We start from the raw sequence: 20,979 nt of genomic DNA, 5'->3' as shown, positions 1-20,979 counted from the left end.
GCTCCTGCCAACCTAGCAGTTCGAAAGCAGGTAAAAAATGCAAGTAGAAAAAATAGGGACCAGCTTTGGTGGGAAGGGAACATTGTTCCGTGCGTCTCTGGCATAGAGTCATGCTGGCCACATGACCACGGAGATTCTTTGGACAGTGCTGGCTCTTCGGCTTTGAAATGGAGATGAGCAGTGCTCCCTGGAGTCGGGAACAACTAGCACGTATGTGCGAGGGGAACCTTTACCTTTACCTTTTTATATTTTCTAAAAAAAAAATTTCTAAATATAGGGATGCGGTGGCTTAGTGGGTAAGACACTGAGCTTGTTGATCGAAAGGTCGGCAGTTTGAATCCCTAGTGCCGCCTAACGGGGTGAGCTCCCGTGACTTGTCCCAGCTTCTGCCAACCTAGCAGTTCGAAAGCAGGTAAAAAATGCAAGTAGAAAAAATAGGGACCAGCTTTGGTGGGAAGGGAACATTGTTCCGTGCGTCTCTGGCGTAGAGTCATGCCGGCCACATGACCACGGAGATGTCTTTGGACAGTGCTGGCTCTTCGGCTTTGAAATGGAGATGAGCACCGCCCCCTAGAGTCGGGAACGACTAACATATATGTCCGAAGGGAACTTTTACCTTTACCTATATTTTCTAAAACTAGCTAATACCTTGTTTCCCCGAAAATAAGACATCCCCTGATAATAAGCCCAATTGGGCTTTTGAGCACATGCGCTAAAATAAGCCGCCTCCCTCTTGAAAATATTTAAACACAGCTGGAAATCAGGCAAGATGGGAAGAGGAGCCCCATCTTGCTCCATGCACCACAAAATAATAAGACCTCCCCGAAAATAAGGCCAAGCGCTTATTTCGGGGTTCAAAAAAAATATAAGACAGGGTCTTATTTTTGGGGAAAGACGGTAACACCACCTTTTTTAGAGTAGTACCATAAAATTATATATCAATGGAAAGATAATCAAGAATGTAATGCAATTCATTCTTTTACGAAGGATTTGCTATTAGAATAGCAGTTGCGGTATGAAGAAGAAAAGTGAAACGTAGAAAAAATGAGATATACAAAAATTATCACCCTAGAAAAAATAAAATATACAAAAATTATCACCATATCAGTGAATACTTAGTTGGGTAACCTTTAGCCTTACATCTTCCCATTGAGTGAACCAAGTTTCTTAGTTCTGCAGCTGTTCTAATGTGAAACCAAGGTTAAATGATGGCTTCTATTAACTGGGTTTTATTGCTAGGTCGCTTCTGACTTAACAAATTTCTTTAGTCGGAAAATCCATAGATTTTCAATTCCCAGACCATTCCAGCAATAGAATAGGATTATCTTGAAACACCAAAACAAAAACAAAAAACCAAACTGGTGTTATAAGCCATCAAACCTCAAAAATACACTTTCCCCAAAAGGTTTCCACAATTTTGGCCATTAATGTACACTGAGAGCTTATGCACCCAAGACAAAATCCTTCTGTGTCCAATCACACTTGGCCAATAAAGAATCAAGAACAAACCTACTGAATTTAAGGGAAAATTTTTATAAGATGTTTTATAGATGGCACTTAGATCCCAAAAAATTATCATGTATGTATCCTAATATCCAAGCGAAATGTTGGAGGTGTGATTGTGATGACGCTACATATTTTCATATTTGGTGGACTTGCAAGAAAATTAAGGTCTTTTGGATAAGAATTTGGTGGATTATTCAAAATGTACTGAAGAAGAAGATAAAGTTCCTGCCACAATTTTTCCTTTTGGGAATTATAACGGATTGTACAGGGATTGAGACTAAATTGATTCTGAATTTAATAACAGCAGCAAGACTGTTGATTGGACAATACTGGAAGAAAGAAGAGATACCTACAATAGAAGAATGGATATTGAAAGTCATTAATTTGGCTGAGATGGCTAAAATCTCAGCTTTTTTAAAAAACAATATGCAGGAAAGATATTTAATTGAATGGAAAAAATGGATTATCTACAAAACAGATATCAGATTAAGAAATATCAGATTGCCTTTGAATAATTAGAAAGTTATTTTATGTAATGGGGAGGGGGTTGGGAGATGAAAAGCTTTGGATGTGGTTATTTGGATTGGAAGGGAAAATTTTATTCTCTGTTTGGTTTATGTATAACAATACCTTGTGATTGACCCGGGAAGCCGGGCGATGGGGGGAAGGGAGGGGGGAAGGGGGTTTTTTGGGAGGGAGGGGGGGAAAATGTTTTTGGTTTTTTTAAAACTCTTTCAATAAAAAAAAAAAAGAACGAACCTACTGAAGAACGCCAGCTAAGGACCTGCTGTCAATCTGCCATGTTAAAGATTTGGACTTCCGCTCCAAGAATGGGTTGAATTTGCCTCTTAAAATCGGCTGGTTTAGGAGGAAATTAAGAAGGCTGCTTCGTTTCCAAAGAACATGTCAGGCTGCTTCTGATCTTATCTAGGAAAGAATACACCTTGACTTCATTTGCAAATAAAGAAAAGTACTTTTACTAGATACATCTGGATAGCAGCTGCGCTTAGCGGTGCAAAGTTGAATTTGAGACAGAATATGGCTAACAATCTGTATCACCCTATTCCTCCCTCCCCTTTCCCAAAAGATCATCAGGTCTGGTCCAATGCCAGCTCCTTCCCGGGGTCCCAGGGTAATCTTCTTCCGCAGGTCTCTGGTTGTCAATCATATCAAGAATGCAATGTCCGTTGGAGTTCGCGCCAAACATTCCTGTTGAATTCAAACTAGCAATTTCCCCTCCCACCTTAATAATGTCAGACCGACACTCTTAAAGGCCCCTCTCTACTTAACTTGAATCCAATAGCTATGTACATTACAAATACAATCCCATGCTATCTAACAACTAAATATAAGGAGTACAAAGAAATACAAAGTTTGGAGTGGAGGCTGACAGAACGTCTTCCCCACATCCTTCGAATAGAATAACAAGAGTTGGACGGGACCTTGGAGGTCTTCTAGTCCAACCCCCTGCTTAGGCAGGAAACCCTATACTTCAGACCAACAGTTGTCCAACCTCTTCTTAAAAACTCCCAGTGTTGGAACATTCACAACTTCTGGAGGCAAGCTGTTCCACTGATTGATTGTTCTCACTGTCGGGAAAATTTCTCCTTCGTTCCTAAATTGCTTCATCCATCCGTTCCTGGAGCATCTTTTTGCCCTGAAAAAGCCACAATGCAATCTTGGCTGAAAAAAACGGCCCATATGCGAGACTCATCGAAAAGCCTTTATATTTCCCACCGAAAAGTTACGCTCAAAAGCACATTTTCCTTTCTCAGTTGCTGGGGAGGTGGGGGTGGCGCGCTGGGGTTTCTGGCTGCCCTGTTTTCCTTCCCCCACCTCCCTCTATAAAGCAACAAAGGGAAATGTGTGTGTGTGTGTTTTTGGTTTTTTTTGTTTTTCAGAACCCCCAAGTTGGAAAATAAAAAGGGGAAAGAGACAGGGGGCTTTCCATTCACTGGGGGGGGCGAGGGGGGGGGCAGGCAGGACAAGGAGCCGTGGTGGCTCAGGCTGTAAGATAGCCAGGTTATTAAAACACAGCAGCCTGCAATTACTGCAGGCTCGAGTCCCACCAGGCCCAAGGTTGACTCAGCCTTCCATCCTTTATAAGGTAGGTAAAATGAGGACCCAGATTGTTGGGGGGGGCAATAAGTTGACTTTGTAAATATACAAATCGAATGAGACTATTGCCCTACACACTGTAAGCCGCCCTGAGTCTTCGGAGAAGGGCGGGATATAAATGTAAATTTAAAAAAAAAGTGTGAACAGTACAACGGCCAGAAAAGGATGGCCACCAGGGCCTCTGGTGGCTCAACAGACTGAGCCTGTCTGTTATTAACACAGCTGCCTGCAATTACTGCAGGTTCAAGCCCCACCAGGCCCAAAGTTGACTCAGCCTTCCATCCTTTATAAGGTAGGTAAAATGAGGACCCAGATTGTCGGGGGCAATAAAAGTTGACTTTGTATATAATATACAAATGGATGAAGACTGTGTAAGCCATCTTGAGTCTTCGGAGAAGGGTGGGATATAAATTCAAATAAAAAAGCCAAATGGAATTGTTTTGGATTTCAATTACCTTCAATTCACACCTCCCTTAGGGAAGAAATTGAGCCTCAGAGGAATTCTATGGAAAGCTGCAAAGGAATTGTGCAGAAGGCTGGTAGAAGAGGGTGTTTTAAGACACCCCATACACGCACACACAATAGAGGAGCTGGGGGCCTATGGAAAAAGAGACCCCCTCCCCACTCTCATCCTGAAGTTTATGGAAGCTGCTCCATGCAGAAAGGGAGGAAACGCCAAGTGCATTTAGAATGTGTAGGGGGAGAGGAAGACAGTGAGGTTACAATGCATTTCCACCTGGGAGCAAATTTGCACCAGAAGCCCTGACAATTCCACACACCTCGGGCCCCCTTTTTAGGGGGGGGGCTGCGAGTTCAAAAAGAGTGTTGCAGGACCTTCCTTTTGTGGTTTGCAAAAAAAAAAGCCAAATGGAATTGTTTTGGATTTCAATTACCTTCAATTCACACCTCCCTTAGGGAAGAAATTGAGCCTCAGAGGAATTCTATGGAAAGCTGCAAAGGAATTGTGCAGAAGGCTGGTAGAAGAGGGTGTTTTAAGACACCCCATACACGCACACACAATAGAGGAGCTGGGGGCCTATGGAAAAAGAGACCCCCTCCCCACCCTCATCATGAAGTTTATGGAAGCTGCTCCATGCAGAAAGGGAGGAAATGCCAGGTGCATTTGAGTGTGTTGGGGGAGAGGAAGACAGTGAGGTTACAATGCATTTCCACCTGGGAGCAAATCTGCACCAGAATCCCTGACAATTCCACACACCTCAAGCCCCCTTTTTAGGGGGGGGGGCTGTGAGTTCAAAAAGAGTGTTGCAGGACCTTCCTTTTGTGGTTTGCAAAAAAAGAGAGAACTCACCTGGCTCAAAATCCTCTGTGCCTAGGCTAAAAAAAAAACAAAAAACCTGCAGCCAATTTTGACAGCTGTTTTTTGCGTCTGGCGAAGTTTTAACGCTAGAATTCCACTTTTTTTTTTAATTTCCCAGTGAATTCCAGAGTGCTGACAACCCCCTGGGTTATTTATGACCCGAGCAGGCAGAAAAGTGTAAGAGGAGGAGTAGTTAACGACCGAGTTGTATATTAAAAGCATCTGTATGCTATTAAAAAGGAGAAGTTTGCTTGCCTAGTTTTGTTCATTTCATCGGCGCCCTGGGATAAAAAAACAAAACAAAACCAGGCATCGTTGATTTTTCTTGTCGTGAGACAGCATCCTTTGGGTTTGCAAATATCCTGCCCGCTCTTTGGAATTGCATTTTCCCCAGCTTTGGCAATGGCAGGACCCTGTTGAATGCCGGGCTGAGGAAGGGCTTGCCAGAAAGAGACATCCCTGCCCGTCGGACAGAGTGGTCTGCAATCCCAAAAGATGCTGGCTGCTCCCTTCACCTGTCACCCTCCCCATCTCCCAACCCAGCAGATCTCCCAAAGGATAGGGCCCTTTGCCACGTGCTGGCTTGGGCGAATGCCGCCCTCTCCAAGCCCAGCGTGGTCATCGCCAGGGAAGATGGCTCGGGCAGGAGGAAGACATTGGCACACAGGCCGAAGGCTCACAAGCAGGAATTTTTGGAGAGTTTCAGTAGCATGGGGAGTGGGCAGAAATCCCTCTTGGTGCATCTCATTCCCCCCACCCCACCCCATTCAGCAAAGAAAGAAGGAACGGCGTCACCCCGATATTCCTGGTCTCGCTTTGGAAGACGCTTTGTTGCAGTTTTAATTCACACAGGATAAGGTTGGAAACTGGTGGAATTCAAAAAATTTTTTAACTACCAGTTCTGTGGGCATGGCCAGGGAAGGATACTGCAAAATCCCCCGTTCTCTTCCCCACTCCTCGGGGAAGGATACTGCAAAATCTCCATTCCCACCCCACTCTGGGGAGACAGCCAGAGGTGGTATTTGCCGGTTCTCCGAACTGCTCAAAATTTTCTGCTACCGGTTCTCCAGAACCTGCTGGATTTCATCCCTGCCTTCTACCGCTGCACCGTAGAGAGTATTTTAATGTACTGCACCTGTGTATGGTTTGCCAATTGCCCAGTGGCAGATTGGGCAGCGGTCCAGAGGGTCAACGTGATTGCCCAGAGGATCGTTGGTTGACCTCTGCCCTCCTTAGAAGAGCTTTACAGCAGCGGTCACCAACTGGTGGTCCGTGGACCACCGGTAGTCCATGAGAAAATTTTGGTGGTCTGCAGAAAAATGAGGGTCTTCTCCCATTCAGCATCTTTTTGTGTGGGTCGGAGGGGGACAGAAATTCTGAGTTGGGGTCTCCTTCAGCCTCCTGCTGTGGGGCTTTGGACAAAGGCTGGAGGGAAGCGCTGCTGGTGGCAAGAAGCCGGAGGGCCTTGTTCCAGTGGGACTGCATCATGGCCTGGAACTGGCTGACCATCTAAGCCCGCTGAGCCTCCAGGTGCCGGTACCTGGCCTTGCACTCCTGCAGGTCTTTCCTCTGCTTAGAAAGCCTATGCTCCTAGTCCTCAGTGAGGTGCTTCTGCTGAGCCTCCTTTCGGTCAGATCCAATTTGAACTGAGCTGTTTTGCCAACTCTTTCTCGTGGTGGCTGCTTAGCTCCAATAACTGCTTCCTGTTGGGGCCCTAAGGAGCCCGGGCTGGGAAGTGAGGAGTGGCTGAAAGGGGAGGGGCAAGTAGAGGCCGGCAAGGTGCCCCTCAATGTGAGTGACATGGAGTTGGCCACACCCACCCAGTCACATGACCACCTAGCCACACCCATGCAGTTGGTCATTAGGCGGATCATATTAGTGATCCGCGGGATTTAAAATTATGAGTCCCTGAGGACTCATAAAATTTAGGGGATTTAAAGAGTTTAGAGGATTTAAAATTTAGTGGTCCCTGAAGTCCCAAAGGTTGGTGACCCCTGCTTTATAGCGCCCACTGCCTTAAGAAAGTTAAAACATTCTTAAAGATCCATCTAATCCTGGGCACATTTTTTTTTGAACTATTACCATCTGGCAGATGGTACAGGATAATAAAGACAAGGACAGATAAGCTGAAAAACAGCTTATATACCAGAGCAGTAACTATACTGAATTCTACTGTACAGTGCAATATTAATGCAGTATCAGGGGTTTCCCATTCAATTGTATATAATGCGAAGGATGCGCGTTTATGTTTTATTTTTATAGTTGTAATGTGCACTGAAGATGGCATTTAATTTCGTTGTACGAGATGCAATGACAATAAAGTAACTAACTGGTGGGTGTGCTGGGGGTCTTGTGGAAAAGCCAAGTGCACAGGTACCCACTCTGCATGTAGATCTGACCTCCAGCATTTGCAGCGGGGTGTGTGCTCAACTGGTGGGATTCAACTGGTGTAACAACCGGTTCACTGAGCGTGCGCTTTGTGCACGGGGTGCGTTTGAAAACAGCTCTAAAACTTACCTTCTACTGCAGCTGAGGAGCAGCAATTGCCGCGCCTATCAATTGGCCTTCAAACAAAGGAAATATAGGTTGGTATAGCACAGGGAAGGGCGGCTGGGCCCAGCTGATTGTCGTAGCAAACTGGTTCACTCTCAGCTGATTGTCGGAAAAACCGGTTCGCTCCCAGATGATTGATGGAGCTACCGGTTCGCTCCCAGCTGATCATTGGAGCTACCAGTTCACACCCAGCTGATCGTCAGAGCTACCGGTTCGCGCCCAGCTGATTGTCGGAGCTACCGGTTCGTGCCCAGCTGATCGTCGGAGATACCGGTTTGCTCCCAGCTGATCGTCGGAGATACCGGTTCGCCTGAACTGGTTCAAAGTGGCTGAATCCCATCCCTGGTGCTCCCCAACATCCAGAGAGCTGCTGCCATCACCCCCGAGCGCAGGCCAGTAAGAGACCCTCCCTCATAACTCAAGGCAAGGTTGCTCCTGCCGTTTTCTCGGGGGGTGGGAGGCTGATTGAGCGAAATAAAGACCACCAGAGGTAACAATACCATTTTACTAAGTTTATAGGTCAATCCAAAATGCTACACATGGCAACTATTCTACCACAAAGTCCACACTTTTTTTATTTTTGTTTTATTATCAATGGAGTTACAGTAATATTGTAAGGTTTTTTGTGTTGTTTTTTTCCTCGTTATTATTAAACAAGAAAGATATTCATGTATACAGTTTAAAGGAGAGAGAAATCGTGAATGAAATCAGGGATTGGCTTCACCTCTTACATCTCAGTTTGCGTCAGCTAGCGTTAAGTCTGGTTGAGGAAAGAGGAAAAAAAAAAAGAAAGAACTCGGAAATAAAAATTATCTTTATATACAGACAGTGCCTCTGAGGGGTTACCGGCCTACGCTCACACACACTGCACACGGTTAAGTTCATCTGCTGATTTAAACACACAAAAAAAAAAAGAAAGAAAGAAGAAGAAGCTGCTATTTCAGCATCGAATAAATCAGCATAAATAAAAAGGTGCCCACCTCCTGCCCAAAAAAGGAAAAAAAACAAAACACCGTTTCGTTCTTCAGCTTTTCTGGTGCGAGGAAGTTTGGCTACTCCAACCTTGGCAACTTTTTAAAGACTTGTGGACTTCCAACTCCCAGAATTCCTCAGCCAAGAATTCTGGGAGTTGGAAGTCCACAAGTCTTTAAATAGTTGCCGAGGGATGGAGAGCCCTGCTCTAAGCCATCGGAAATCTTAAGTAGCGTTATCACCTACTAGTGTAGTTACAAAAACTAAGGAGTGTTCATGGGGAAGGGGAACGGGGTGTGTGTGTGGGGGTGTGTGTGGCCCTCAACGAGTCAGGGCCAAAGGTGAGTTTAGCAGCAGCAGCAACAGTGGTCAAAAAATGAAGCTCCCTCTCATTCCCGGAGCCATTTCTGTATCTCCCACCTGCTTTCTACAGGAGGAAAACTCACCAAAAAACGGAGATAAAAGCAAAATGGAAGCCAACGATTCTCCTGTCGAGAACCAAGCGACCGTTTCAGAGTGGACGCACCGGCGGGGGAAGGGGGGGGAGCTAACTCCGAACCGGCAAAGGGGAGGCGACTTCCACCCTTTCCTCGACTTCCACGAGAGCGAAGTGGAGCCCCAGAGCAAGTCCCGAGGAGGGTGGGTGGATTGCAAGTTCACAAACACGAGTCGCCTGCGCATGTGTGTCTATAAAACGGACCCTGATGAAACGGTGTCGTTGAAATCTCAGCTTTTGTTCGGGAGGAGTTCTCCACCCCCAGGGGGTGGGGGAATGAGTTGGCTTAAGAAGCCCCCACACCCGCTGAGTTGCATAGAAGTTATTTCATGACGGAGAACGAAGCGCTGGACAGACAGACAGAGAAAAAGAGACCGGGGGGGGGGGAACGGGGGACACACACACAAACATTGGGCAGTGGGGCATGTGAGTCCCATTTCCAAAAGTTAAACCATGCAAGCCCCTATTTGGATGGAGTGGGGAAACCTTTCGTTCGCTCTCTGGCAAGACGAGTTGGAACTTTTTTTTTTTTTGTTAAAAAGAGCCGCGGCGGTTTTGAGTGGCGGCGGTTTTGGTTTTCCTTTTGTTCCTCTCGAGTGGAATCTTTTTAAAAAGTTGTCACTGTAAAAACAAAAAACAATCAAACCAAAAAAAAAAAAAAGCACTTGTTTGTAAACTGGGTTATGTTAGAAGAAGGCGGTCGATTCTTCGTACCTAAGCGCCTGCGGAATGGAGCGGATCGTTGTTCCTTCTCTGGGAAAAAGAGGGGAAAAAAGCATCGGTCTACAGATACATCCCCCCCCCCCGGTTAAATAATCAGTAGTTTGAAGATCCCTCGTCTCGTTACAAGCAGCGCGTCCGGCTTGGGTCTCCGGCCTGTGTGGGGAAAAGTTCTGCCGCGCCGCGATGTGTTTCGGGAGTCCTATATACATCTGGTCCTTTCTCCTGAAGGCAGCCAGCCAAGACAAGTTCTGGAAGGCAGAAGGTCTCTCAGGGGAGGCCCCGGGAGCAGCCCCCTACCCCGAGGTTGCTGTCCACCTTCTTCAGCACGTCTCTTTCCCTTGGACGCCGGTCACTGTCTTTATAGAGCTCAGCGTTCGGTTGAACCAGGTTTTGCGCGAGGCCTGCACCTCGTTCAGCGCCTGTCCCAGATCGTGCTCCAGGTCCTGTAACGGAACAAGACGGGATGAGCATGGCGTAAAAAAAAAAAAGGCATGGGACAATGCCTGCCCTGCCCTGAAAGGGATCCGTCAACATAAATCTGAACAGTCTTCTCCCTCGGATAGGAGATGCTTCCAGATCATCTGTTCAGTGAGGGAATTCATTTATGTAATTTTTAATGCCACCCACCTTTTAGGTGACTTAATAGCCTCCAAACTTTAGGAGGTCGGCCTTCTGGGTAATTTAAAAGAGTGTATGGTTTGCCCATTGCACAAGGGCAGATAGAACAGCGCTCCAGAGGGTTAACGTCATTGCCCAGAGGATCATTGGTTGCCCTCTCCCCTCCCTGGAAGAGCTTTATAGCTCCTGCTGTTCAAAACATTCTTAAAGGTCCATCTCACCCTGGGCACCTTTTTTTGTTTTTTTGAACTGTTACCATCTGGCAGACGGTACAGGACAATAAAAAAAAAAGGACAAATAGGCCGAAAAACAGCTTCTATCCCAGAGCAGTAACTATATTGGACTCTACTGTAAAGGTAAAGGTTCCCCTCGCACATATGTGCTAGTTGTTCCTGACTCTAGGGGGCGGTGCTCATTTCCATTTCAAAGCCAAAGAGCCAGCACTATCCGAAGACATCTCCATGGTCATGTGGCCGGCACGCTGTTCCCTTCCCACCAAAGGTGGTCCCTATTTTTCTACTTGAATTTTTTTACCAGCTTTCGAACTGCTAGGTTGGCAGAAGCTGGGACAAGTCACGGGAGCTCGCCCCGTTACGCAGCACTGGGGATTCGAACCGCTGAACTGCTGACCTTTCGATTGACAAGCTCAGCGTCTTAGTCACTGAGCCACTGCGTCCCCTTGGACTCTACTGTATAGTGCAATATTAATGCAACATTAGGGGTTTTCAATTCAATTGCATAGAATGGGAAGGATGTGTGTTTGTGATTTTTATAGTTACAATGTACACTGAAGATGGCATTTAATTTCGTTGTACGAAGTGCAATGACAATAAAGTTAACAACTAACTAACTGACCCAGCTGCGGTGGGTGTGCTGGGAGATTTGTAACGGTTTCTGGGTTTTAGAGTGTAAAAATTTAATTGCAGGCACCCCGGGAGAATTTGCTAAGCCAGACCGAGGATGGTCTACATCAGCCTGCGTCTTCCTGCGGTGGCCCCCAAGATGACAGAGGATAAAAAGACTTCAAACCTAGGTGTCCCATTCTGAGAAACTCCGAGCCTTCATTCTCAAAGCCCCAACTAAGGAATTCTGTCGGAAAAGAGAGCTGCGACCCTCGCCTGTCTACAATTCCCACGGGGGCGAGGGGCAGAAGTTCTTGCTGAGAGTTAGCCCCCTTCCCCCGGTTGCCCTCCTCACCTGGATTTTGCATTCGGCCTCCACCAGTTGCAATTTGGTCTGGGCCAGTTCCAACTCCATTTCTCGTAACTGGTTCTTCAGCACTTCCTTCTCCTCGTCGGTGTCTTCGTCGGACCCCTCCCTGGCCACGCTGACCATCTTCAACCGCCCTTCTTTGTTGAAAAACTCCCGGCAGTGTTCGCAGTCGTCGACTTTTTGCTACAGCCAAGAATGGTGGACAGTGAGGGGGTATGTGTCTCCTCCTCTTGTGGATGGGCAGGCTGCTTTCGTGTCCAACCCCTGGTGGCTGGCAACAGTTGACAAGGCCTCAAACTTGCTTGCCAACTGTTGTGGCCTGCCAGCAGCCAGCGGAGCTGGCTGCAGATTCGGACAGTGAGGAGGTTGGGGAGGAACATGGGCCAGTCCTGGAGTCTGGGGAAGGCTCTGATGAGGGCTCTGCGTTGGAGGCAGAGAGGGGGCCAGGGCCGTCTGACAGTTATCAACTGCCTTTGGAGTCTGACATCAGTGAGGCAGAAGAACAGCTGGAGCCTGTTCCCAGTGTGTGCATGTGCAGAGTTGCCAGATGAAGGGAACAGCTAAAGAACAAGGGTCGGCTTGGGAGTAAGGCCACAGGTGGAGGATGAATGGCCCCTCCCAGAGGGAATAAAAGAGGAGCGAAAAGGAAATGGAGTTTGCAGGAGACAATTAGTTCATTTAATTGGTTCGTGACTCTTTGCCAAGTTTTGAAGATATCGGCCTGGCACCTCCCCAAGGCAGATAAAGTCTGTGACTGTAAATTCTCCCTTGAAAGACTTTGCTAGATGTGAATGAGAAGAATTCACAGTAACTTAACAAAAAGGGTTGTTTTTTTTTGTCGGGACCAGGAGTCTGCTACGTGGTTTGGGGAAGCCTAGATCAGAACACACTCTCTCTCTCTCTCTGTGCAACCTGAAGTTCCCCACCTTCCTTTAGCAAAGCAAGGACGAAGGAGGTCTTCCCGATAAACAGGATGTTGGAAAGAGTTCAGGAGATGTTCTGGAATCTGCCCCCGAGTCAGGGAATCGGGAAAGCTGCCCACCAGGTGATGCTAAGCTCAACCCCTTCCCTCCCACCCTCTTCTGCGCCTCTACTTACCTGGATTTTCTCAATTTCAGCTTTATTGGCTATCTGCTGCTTCTCCAGCCTCTCGCTCAGTTGGGAACAGATCTGCAAGGCAAACCGGAGCGGTCAGCAGAGCCTCACAGGCCCAGGTAGGGCCCTCTCATGCCTCGCCCAGATTCCCACGTTGGCTGGACGTTGCCACCAAAATCTCTTCTAAACTCTCGTGGCCCGTCGAGCGGCCGGGAATTTTGCAACTGCAACGCCGCCGTTTCTTCAGCTGGCCCAAAGCTTCTGAAACTATCCGGCTTTCTGTCTTAAATCTTGAGAAACCCAAATAACTCTTCCAGGGCCTCTGGTGGCTCAGACTGCTAAAACAGTCTGTTATTAACACAGCTGCTTGCAATTACTGCAGGTTCAAGTCCCACCAGGCCCAAGGTTGACTCAGCCTTCCATCCTTTATAAGGTAGGTAAAATGAGGACCCAGATTGTTGGGGGCAATAAAGTTGACTTTGTATATAAATATAAAAATGGATGAAGACTATTGCTTAACATAGTGTAAGCCACCCTGAGTCTTCGGAGAAGGGCGGGATATAAATGCAAAAAAAAAAAAAAGGGAGGGTGAAGCTTGTTCTTCTTATTATTACTCCGATTCCCCAAAAATACGACCTACCCTCAAAGTAAGTCCTAGCTTGATTTTTTACATGTGCACCCAATATAAGCCCTACCCCCAAAATAAGCCCTAATTAAGATCCTGTCCACTCCAGAGTGCATGGGTAAAAATTAAGCTAGGGTGGGGATGATGTGTGTGTGTGTGTGGAGCTGCCCTATTACTTAACTTTGGACAGTTGTAACCGCACCCCAACACCTGCCTCGCCGGCTTATTTCTTCTGCAGCCGGCAAGGCTTTCCCGAAGGCCTCTGTAGCTGATAATGAAGTTCTGGATCGATCCGGAGCTCTGTTATTAGCTGCAGAGGCCTTCGGGAAACCCTTATGGTCGCAGAAGAACAACTTCCTGAAGGCCTCGGACAGCAAAAAGGAATCCAGGGTGACACGCGCAGGCGAGATTAGTCAGGGGATGACATCCCCCCAAAAATAATACCTGGTGCCTTTTTTGGTGGCAAAAAGACAGGGTCTTATTTTTGGAGAAACACGGTATTTATTCTTATTTTTTTTGATCAGCGATGTTCCATTTCTGGAGGCTTTTAAGAAGGTATTGGACAGCCGTTGTGTCCGGAATGGGATAGGATCTCCTGCTTGAGCAGAGGGTTGGACTAGAAGACTTCCAAGGTGCTTTCCAATTTTGTTATTTTGAGGGCAACCCATGTAGTGCTTCCCTTTTCGAGATGAAATAACTCCCCGATGTGGCCACCCTTTGGGTTTTGTGTAAAAAAAAGGTATACAATCCCTCCTGTATACCTGCTTGTAGTCCCCAATGATGGAGCTGTTCTTCTTAATCTCCGACTCGGCCTTGTCCAGTTCCCTCCGGCACATCTCCTTCAGCTTCAAGAGAAAGACAGAAAGGCCGGCCGTTCATTCATCCCTCCGCCAGGGTCTTTGAGCTCATCCCTGTGCTGTTACCACACGCCTCCCACCGACCCGTACGCTCCCATAGAGAGGGACTTCTCAGGGTGCCGTCCGCCAAACAGTGCCGGCTGGCGGCCCCCAGGGGAAGGGCCTTCTCTGTGGGGGCTCCCACACTCTGGAACGAGCTTCCCCCGGGTTTACGCCAAATACCTGACCTTCGGACATTCCGTCGCGAACTGAAGACACATCTTTTTATCCGCGCGGGGCTGGCTTAAATTGGAATCTTAATGTTAAATTTATTAATTTTTAAATGGGGTTTTTTAGTATGGCAAATTTTAATCTCCAGGCTAATTTAAATAAGTTTTTTAAATTGTATTTTAACCTGTATATTGTATTGCTGGTTTTATCTTGCCTGTACACCGCCCTGAGTCCTTCGGGAGAAGGGCGGTATAAAAATCAAATAAATAATAATAATAATAATAATAATCCCCCTTTCCTCTCTAACCCCCAAAAAACCTCTGGTAGGGGGATACAAGTCACAAGGGAAGGAAGCAGAGAGAACAGTCCTGTCAACTTGGAGAGCTTGGGGCAAGGATTTATGATTTATCCAGGGAGGAGTGGAGAAGGGTCGTAGTGGGGCTGTAAATTAAGTGGGGCAGAGCTGACTCCACTTGGGTAAGCGCCGACATGTTGCTCCTAATAAATAACTGGATTTCTTTTGAAACCTGGCTCGAGTCTTATGAATTAATTAGGGCATCCGTTGGAACCCTCACAGCACCGTTTGTTTCGGCTGAACTGGCCGTTTAAAAAGCTACCGATTCGGGTGAACCAGTAGTTTAAAAATGCTATCGGTTCCTCCGAACCGGTATTTCCAACGATCAGCTGTGCCGCGGGGGTTTAGCTTTGCTAGAAAGCAGGAAATCCTGCTTTCTAGCAAAGCTAAATCGCACAGCAGAGCTGATCCCCACCCTCCTCGCTGTTCTACTTACCTTCCCAAGCCTCCTTTTGGCACATACTGTGCATACGCACGCAGCACGTGTTTCGCGTGCAACACGCATGCACAGCTAGCGAACCAGTAGCAAACCAGTTCAGATTTCACCACTGACCCGGCTGACTGAGAATCTCCAAAAACATCCCATGCTGAACTGCGGGAAGGATCGTCTAAAACCAGACCTGCCCGTATTCCCTCCTACCTCCTGCCTGCCCAGTTCCCCTCTGGCTCGATCCTGTCCCAACCTGAGCCGATTCCTCCTCCAGCCTTCTCTTCTCATCCTCGGCGTCTATCAGCTTCTGCTTGGTCATCAGGAGCTCCTTGTTCAGTGCATCGGCTTTTTCTTCTGCCTGGAAAGGAAAACACCGACAGCCAAATGACCAGAAAGGAGAGTTAACCAGTTTGAAGAGTGGGGAAAACATTGCTCGTCTCTTAAGCAGACATTCCACCCAAAAGCGAGCAAGAGAGGAGACCGGGAAGGGAAACTTTTAAGAATCAAGCCTGAGTTTTGGGGTCCCTGTGATCCAAGGCAAGAATTTAAGATAACGGAGAGTAGCGATAGGAGTGGTGCGGTGGCCTAGAGATGGAGCTCCCGCCTTATAATCAGGAGGCTGCGAATTCAATCCTAGGTAGAGGCAGGTATTTCTTTCTCTGGGCACAATGAGATTATATCTGCTGAACAAAACTCCGCACTGGCGACAGGACGGGCATCCAGCCAGTAAATACTCGTCTCCATTCAGTTCCCCAAGATTCCACCCCGCAAGGGATTACGGGGTCATTAGACGACAAAGAAGAGTGCAGCGGTAGCAGCAGAGTCAATCCTTGGAGAAGAAAAGGAGGTAACGTGTCTCGGAGTTGCCAAGGTATCTCTTAGCCGACCGTTTTGCTGGTATGGCAAGACAACAGCCTGTTTGCCTGCGGGAAGTTTTCCTGTCTTCATGCAGTTTTTCTGCCCGCAGGAAACAAGCTACAACAATGTTGCGATGACCCGAAATCCAAAAGCTCTGGTGTTCTGTGGGCGTTATGAGGATGACGAGGCACTTAAGCTCAATCTTGGCCAAGAGCAGAGTAGCAGTTGGGAGTTGTTGTATGTCAGAATTATAAAGCAGGATGATTATTTTTTTCTGCTCTTCCAGGTCAGGAGTGCTTCTAACCCTTCCTAAGAGTTTTATCCCTGTTTGGGGAAGTTTTGGCCTCTGTGGGAGGACTGACCTCTCCATTCTGGGTGTGCTTGTGGCATGTGCTGGCACACACCACAAGGGCAGGGCTGGCTAAGAGAGTGCAAGGATTTAAGGAGGCGGCCCCAGGAAAAACTGAACCGATTCCAAAGACCTCCTGCCAAATTGGTGGAAAGTTTTCAAAGAAAATGGATTTTCAACCAAGGAAGCTTCACCTTGGAAGTTTTTCAATTCCACACTGTCGTGCACCTGTCAGAGCCTGAATCTGGGGGGCGGCAGGGGGGTGGGGGGGAACGAGCTGGATCCTGAGCCGACAAGAGATTGAGGGGGCGGCTTTGTTGTATTTGGAAGAAAATGGGGAAGGCCAGGGACTTCCAGGATTAGGACAGATTGTAGGCAGGGAGGAGCAGAGGCAGGTTTTTTTTTTTTAATTTGAATTTATATCCTGCCCTTCTCCGAAGACTCAGGGCGGCTTACACTATGTCAAGCAATAGTCTTCATCCATTTGTATATTATATACAAAGTCAACTTATTGCCCCCAACAATCTGGGTCCTCATTTTACCTACCTTATAAAGGATGGAAGGCTGAGTCAACCTTGGGCCTGGTGGGGCTTGAACCTGCAGTAATTGCAGGCAGCTGCTGTTAATAACAGACAGACTTAGTCTGCTGAGCCACCAGAGGCCCTCAGGTTGAACATGAGTGTCAGCCTCCGCTTTATTTTAAGTGTATTTTACCTATTGGAGTGTTTTACTGTTTTATTACTTCGTTAAAGGTTTTCTTCTTACTGAATGTCTTACATGATTTATGGGGGAGGTGGGAGGTTTTTACTGTTGCCAGCTTTGGGCTGTCATTTCAGGTGGAGGAGGAGATAGTCTTTCAAACAGAGGTTCGAACTGATTTGGCGCGTGAATGTAACGGGAGTTGCCTGCTTCGCATTCCATGCAGAAGATTGACAGAGGGAGAACATCGGAAGTGAAACAAAACGTGGCCAAGGAGGAAGAGGACATAGGACTATGACTGTTTGAACTCTGGAGGGAGGAGGGTTCAAGAGAGGAAATACTTTTGTACAATTATAATTACTTTCATTCTGGCTTTGCTTTCCTTGCAACCGGATGTGTTTAGTAAAAATTACCAATCTCTTCAAACTGATGGAGTTGGGTCTTTATTTTCTTAAACACTGATAGGAGGCAAGCTGACAATGAGAGACAGAGCTCTGTTGAAGAGCAAGGACCACCCCCTCCTGATCCGGGGGCTCGGAGAGTGGAGAGAAGGCATGAACAACAATGCCCCGCCCATCTTCACAAGGCACACCTGGGGAATGAGACTTAAGGAGAAGCTGTGGGGAGGGGCATTTGTCGGGAACAAACAACGTTTGAACCTTCCAAGAGTCTTTGCATTCTTTCTGGCGTTCTGGACTAATTATCTGGAACTTTTGCTTCCTGATTTGCCCTTGATTGGTCAAATGGGCCTCTGGTGGCTCAGACTGCTGTTATTAACACAGCTGCTTGCAATTACTGCAGGTTCAAGTCCCACCAGGCCCAAGGTTGACTCAGCCTTCCATCCTTTATAAGGTAGGTAAAATGAGGAGCCAGATTGTTGGGGGCAATAAGTTGACTTTGTATATAATATACAAATGGATGAAGACTATTGCTTAACACAGTGTAAGCCGCCCTGAGTCTTCGGAGAAGGGCGGGATATAAATGCAAATTAAAAAAAAAAAGAATTTGGATTTATTGCTGTGCAGCCTTGGTGCAGACAGGGCTGGGCTGGATTAAATGCAGCCAGAGGCTGCTTGAGGTTTGTATGGGGGGTTTGTCATCACTTTGCTCTGGGACTTGCCAGAAACATGGTAGTGTTTGGGGACGTTTGGAGCAATAATTTGAACTGCCAGCTGTTTGTGTTATCTCGGTGCCGTGCCCTGGGTCATCACACGGACGTATGAGTGCAAGTCTCAGAGGCAGCCTGAGATGTACCTCGGGTAAGGCAAGAAAGAGGAAGAAGAGAAGGAGAAAAAGGAGAAGAGGGAGGAGGAGGAGGAGGAGGAGAAGTGGAGAATGGAACAACAGAATCAAAGGAAAATAAATGACTGGATAAGCACATGAGCTAGAAGATGCCCAGGAAAATTTCGCTTCTCTAACAAGCAGAGTTGAGTTGTACTAAAAATGCTGATCATGCAGGAGGGAGAGGAGAGAAAGCCTTACGTTGTCCAAGTCCTTCCGCAGGGCGATCTTGCTAGTCACCAATTCATGGGCCAGGTCGTCATTTTCCTGCTCCAGCCTCATGTTGGCTTCCTGCAAGCGTCGGTTTTCTCTCTGAAAGGGTGCAAAAAGGGGGCAGGTGTGAACCCTTAGAATAGCAAGAGTTGGAAGGGACCTTGGAGGTCTTCTAGTCCAACCCCCTGCTTAGGCAGGAAACCCTACACCACTTCAGATAAATGGTTAGCCAACATCTTGAAAGCAGCTGAAAACAGCACTGGCAACCCAGGTGTGTAGGAAGGGAGACCAAATTTGCAAAAATAGCTCTGGGTGCTTCAGGTTTTAGAGCAGTGGTGGGATTCTACCGGTTCGGACCGGTTCGGGCGAATCAGTAGCTCCGACGATTAGCTGGGCGCAAACCAGTAGCTCCAACAATCAGCTGGGCACGAACCGGTAGCTCCGACGATCTGCTGGGAGCGAACCGGTAACTCCAACAATACGCTGGGAGCGAACCGGTAGCTCCGACGATCAGCTGGGCGTGAACCGGTAGCTCCGACGATCAGCTGGGAGCGAACTGGTAGCTCCAACAATCAGCTGGGCGTGAACCGGTAGCTCTGACAATCAGCTGGGAGCGAACCGGTAGCTCCGACGATCAGCTGGGAGCGAACTGGTAGCTCCAACAATCAGCTGGGAGCGAACCGGTAGCTCCGACGATCAGTTGGGAGCGAACTGGTACCTCCGACAATTAGCTGGGTGGAACTGATTCACCCCGGTGATCAGATGGGCCTCACTCACCTGCCTGTGCTATTTTCCTACCTTTATCTCCTCAGCTGATGCACGCAGCAGAGCCAGTTGCCGCACAAAATCAGCTGGATTACTCCTCCAAAGAAACCCAGAATTGAAGATTTGTTTAAACTGTACATGTGTGCGTCAGCGAATCGCACAATCATCGAACCGGTTGTTAAGCCGGGAGGATCCCACCACTGTTTTAGAGGCCATCTAAGTGAGGCCCGACTCATGTTTGCACAGAAGGAAGATGAAAAAAATGAAAGGTCAGAAAGAGAAGAGAAAACCAGGGAATTGCCGAATGAGTCAAGGTCAGGATCTTGACCGTTTTTTGTTGCCAATAAATTGGTTTATTTTGCGACGGGGATAAGACTCGGTCTGGATCCGGTTTTCTGTCTTTGTGCTACCCCTTGTCTAGTTCTACACACAAGGGGTGAGAGTCTGAAGCAGGAGAGCCTCACCTCAAACCTTTCGATGGGATCTTCCTGCTGAGCCTGCTGCTCCCGCATCGTATGGTATTCTCGCTCATATTTCTTCAACTTCTTTTGGCTAATCTTAAAAAAAAAATACATATTAGAACTCCGTCAACAGAATAATGAATAGAATAGAATAGAATAGAATAGAATAGAATAGAATAGAATAGAATAGAATAGAATAGAATAGAATAGAAATCGGAATAGAAAAGAAAAATCGGAATAGAATAGAATAGTAATCAGAAGAGAAAAGAAGAGAAATTAGAATAGAATAGAAGAATGAAATAAAGAATAGAATAGAATGGAATGGAATGGAATGGAATGGAATGGAATGGAATGGAATGGAATGGAATGGAATGGAATGGAATGGAATGGAATGGAATGGAATGGAATGGAATAGGACTGAATAGGAATAGAAATCAGAAGAGAAAGAAGAAGAAGAGAAAGAAGAGAAATTGGAATAGAATAGAAGAATGAAATAAAGAATAGAAGAGAAGAGATAACCAGGGAATTGCCGAATGATTCAAGGTCAGGATCTTGACCGTTTTTTGTTGCCAATAAATTGGTTGATTTTGCGATAGGGATAAGACTCGGTCTTGATCTGGTTTTCTGTCTTTGTGCTACCCCTTGTCTAGTTCTACACACAAGGGGTGAGAGTCTGAAGCAGGAGAGCCTCACCTCGAACCTTTCGATGGGATCTTCCTGCTGAGCCTGCTGCTCCCGCATCGTATGGTATTCTCGCTCATATTTCTTCAACTTCTTTTGGCTAATCTTAAAAAAAAAATACATATTAGAACTCCGTCAACAGAATAATGAATAGAATAGAATAGAATAGAATAGAATAGAATAGAATAGAATAGAATAGAATAGAATAGAATAGAATAGAATAGAAATCGGAATAGAAAAGAAAAATCGGAATAGAATAGAATAGTAATCAGAAGAGAAAAGAAGAGAAATTAGAATAGAATAGAAGAATGAAATAAAGAATAGAATAGAATAGAATAGAATAGAATAGAATAGAATAGAATAGAATAGAATAGAATAGAATAGAATAGAATAGAATAGAAATAGGAATAGGAATAGGAATAGGAATAGAGTAGAATTCGGAATGGAATGGAATAGGACTGAATAGGAATAGAAATCGGAATAGAATAGAATAGAAATCAGAAGAGAAGAGAAGAGAAATTGGAATAGAATAGAAGAATGAAATAAAGAATAGAAGAGAAGAGAAATTGGAATAGAAGAATGAA

The 20,979-nt window shown here is 46.5% G+C and overlaps 1 protein-coding gene across 3 annotated transcripts in view; it reads right to left on the bottom strand.

The window, feature by feature from the left end:
• Window positions 1–7,992: 7,992 nt before the first annotated feature.
• Window positions 7,993–20,979, bottom strand: part of RABGAP1 (RAB GTPase activating protein 1) — a 99,648-nt gene continuing 86,661 nt past the window's right edge. For 2 of the 3 annotated variants that reach the window (XM_058159259.1, XM_058159258.1), the window contains exons 20-26: window positions 20,408–20,500; window positions 18,477–18,587; window positions 15,342–15,446; window positions 13,998–14,081; window positions 12,615–12,686; window positions 11,502–11,699; window positions 7,993–10,129 (exon numbers count right to left, since the gene is read on the bottom strand). In XM_058159259.1, coding sequence (XP_058015242.1) covers window positions 10,007–10,129; window positions 11,502–11,699; window positions 12,615–12,686; window positions 13,998–14,081; window positions 15,342–15,446; window positions 18,477–18,587; window positions 20,408–20,500 — 786 coding nt within the window. In that variant the 3' untranslated portion in view covers window positions 7,993–10,006. Of the gene's footprint in view, window positions 10,130–11,501; window positions 11,700–12,614; window positions 12,687–13,997; window positions 14,082–15,341; window positions 15,447–18,476; window positions 18,588–19,717; window positions 19,873–20,407; window positions 20,501–20,979 lie in introns of those variants that run through there. The other variant, XM_058159260.1, reaches the window with a different exon arrangement.

The sequence above is a fragment of the Ahaetulla prasina genome, chromosome 16 (assembly GCF_028640845.1).
Source record: "Ahaetulla prasina isolate Xishuangbanna chromosome 16, ASM2864084v1, whole genome shotgun sequence".
NCBI classification, from domain to species: domain Eukaryota; kingdom Metazoa; phylum Chordata; class Lepidosauria; order Squamata; family Colubridae; genus Ahaetulla; species Ahaetulla prasina.
This window is presented reverse-complemented; position numbering and strand designations above follow the sequence as displayed.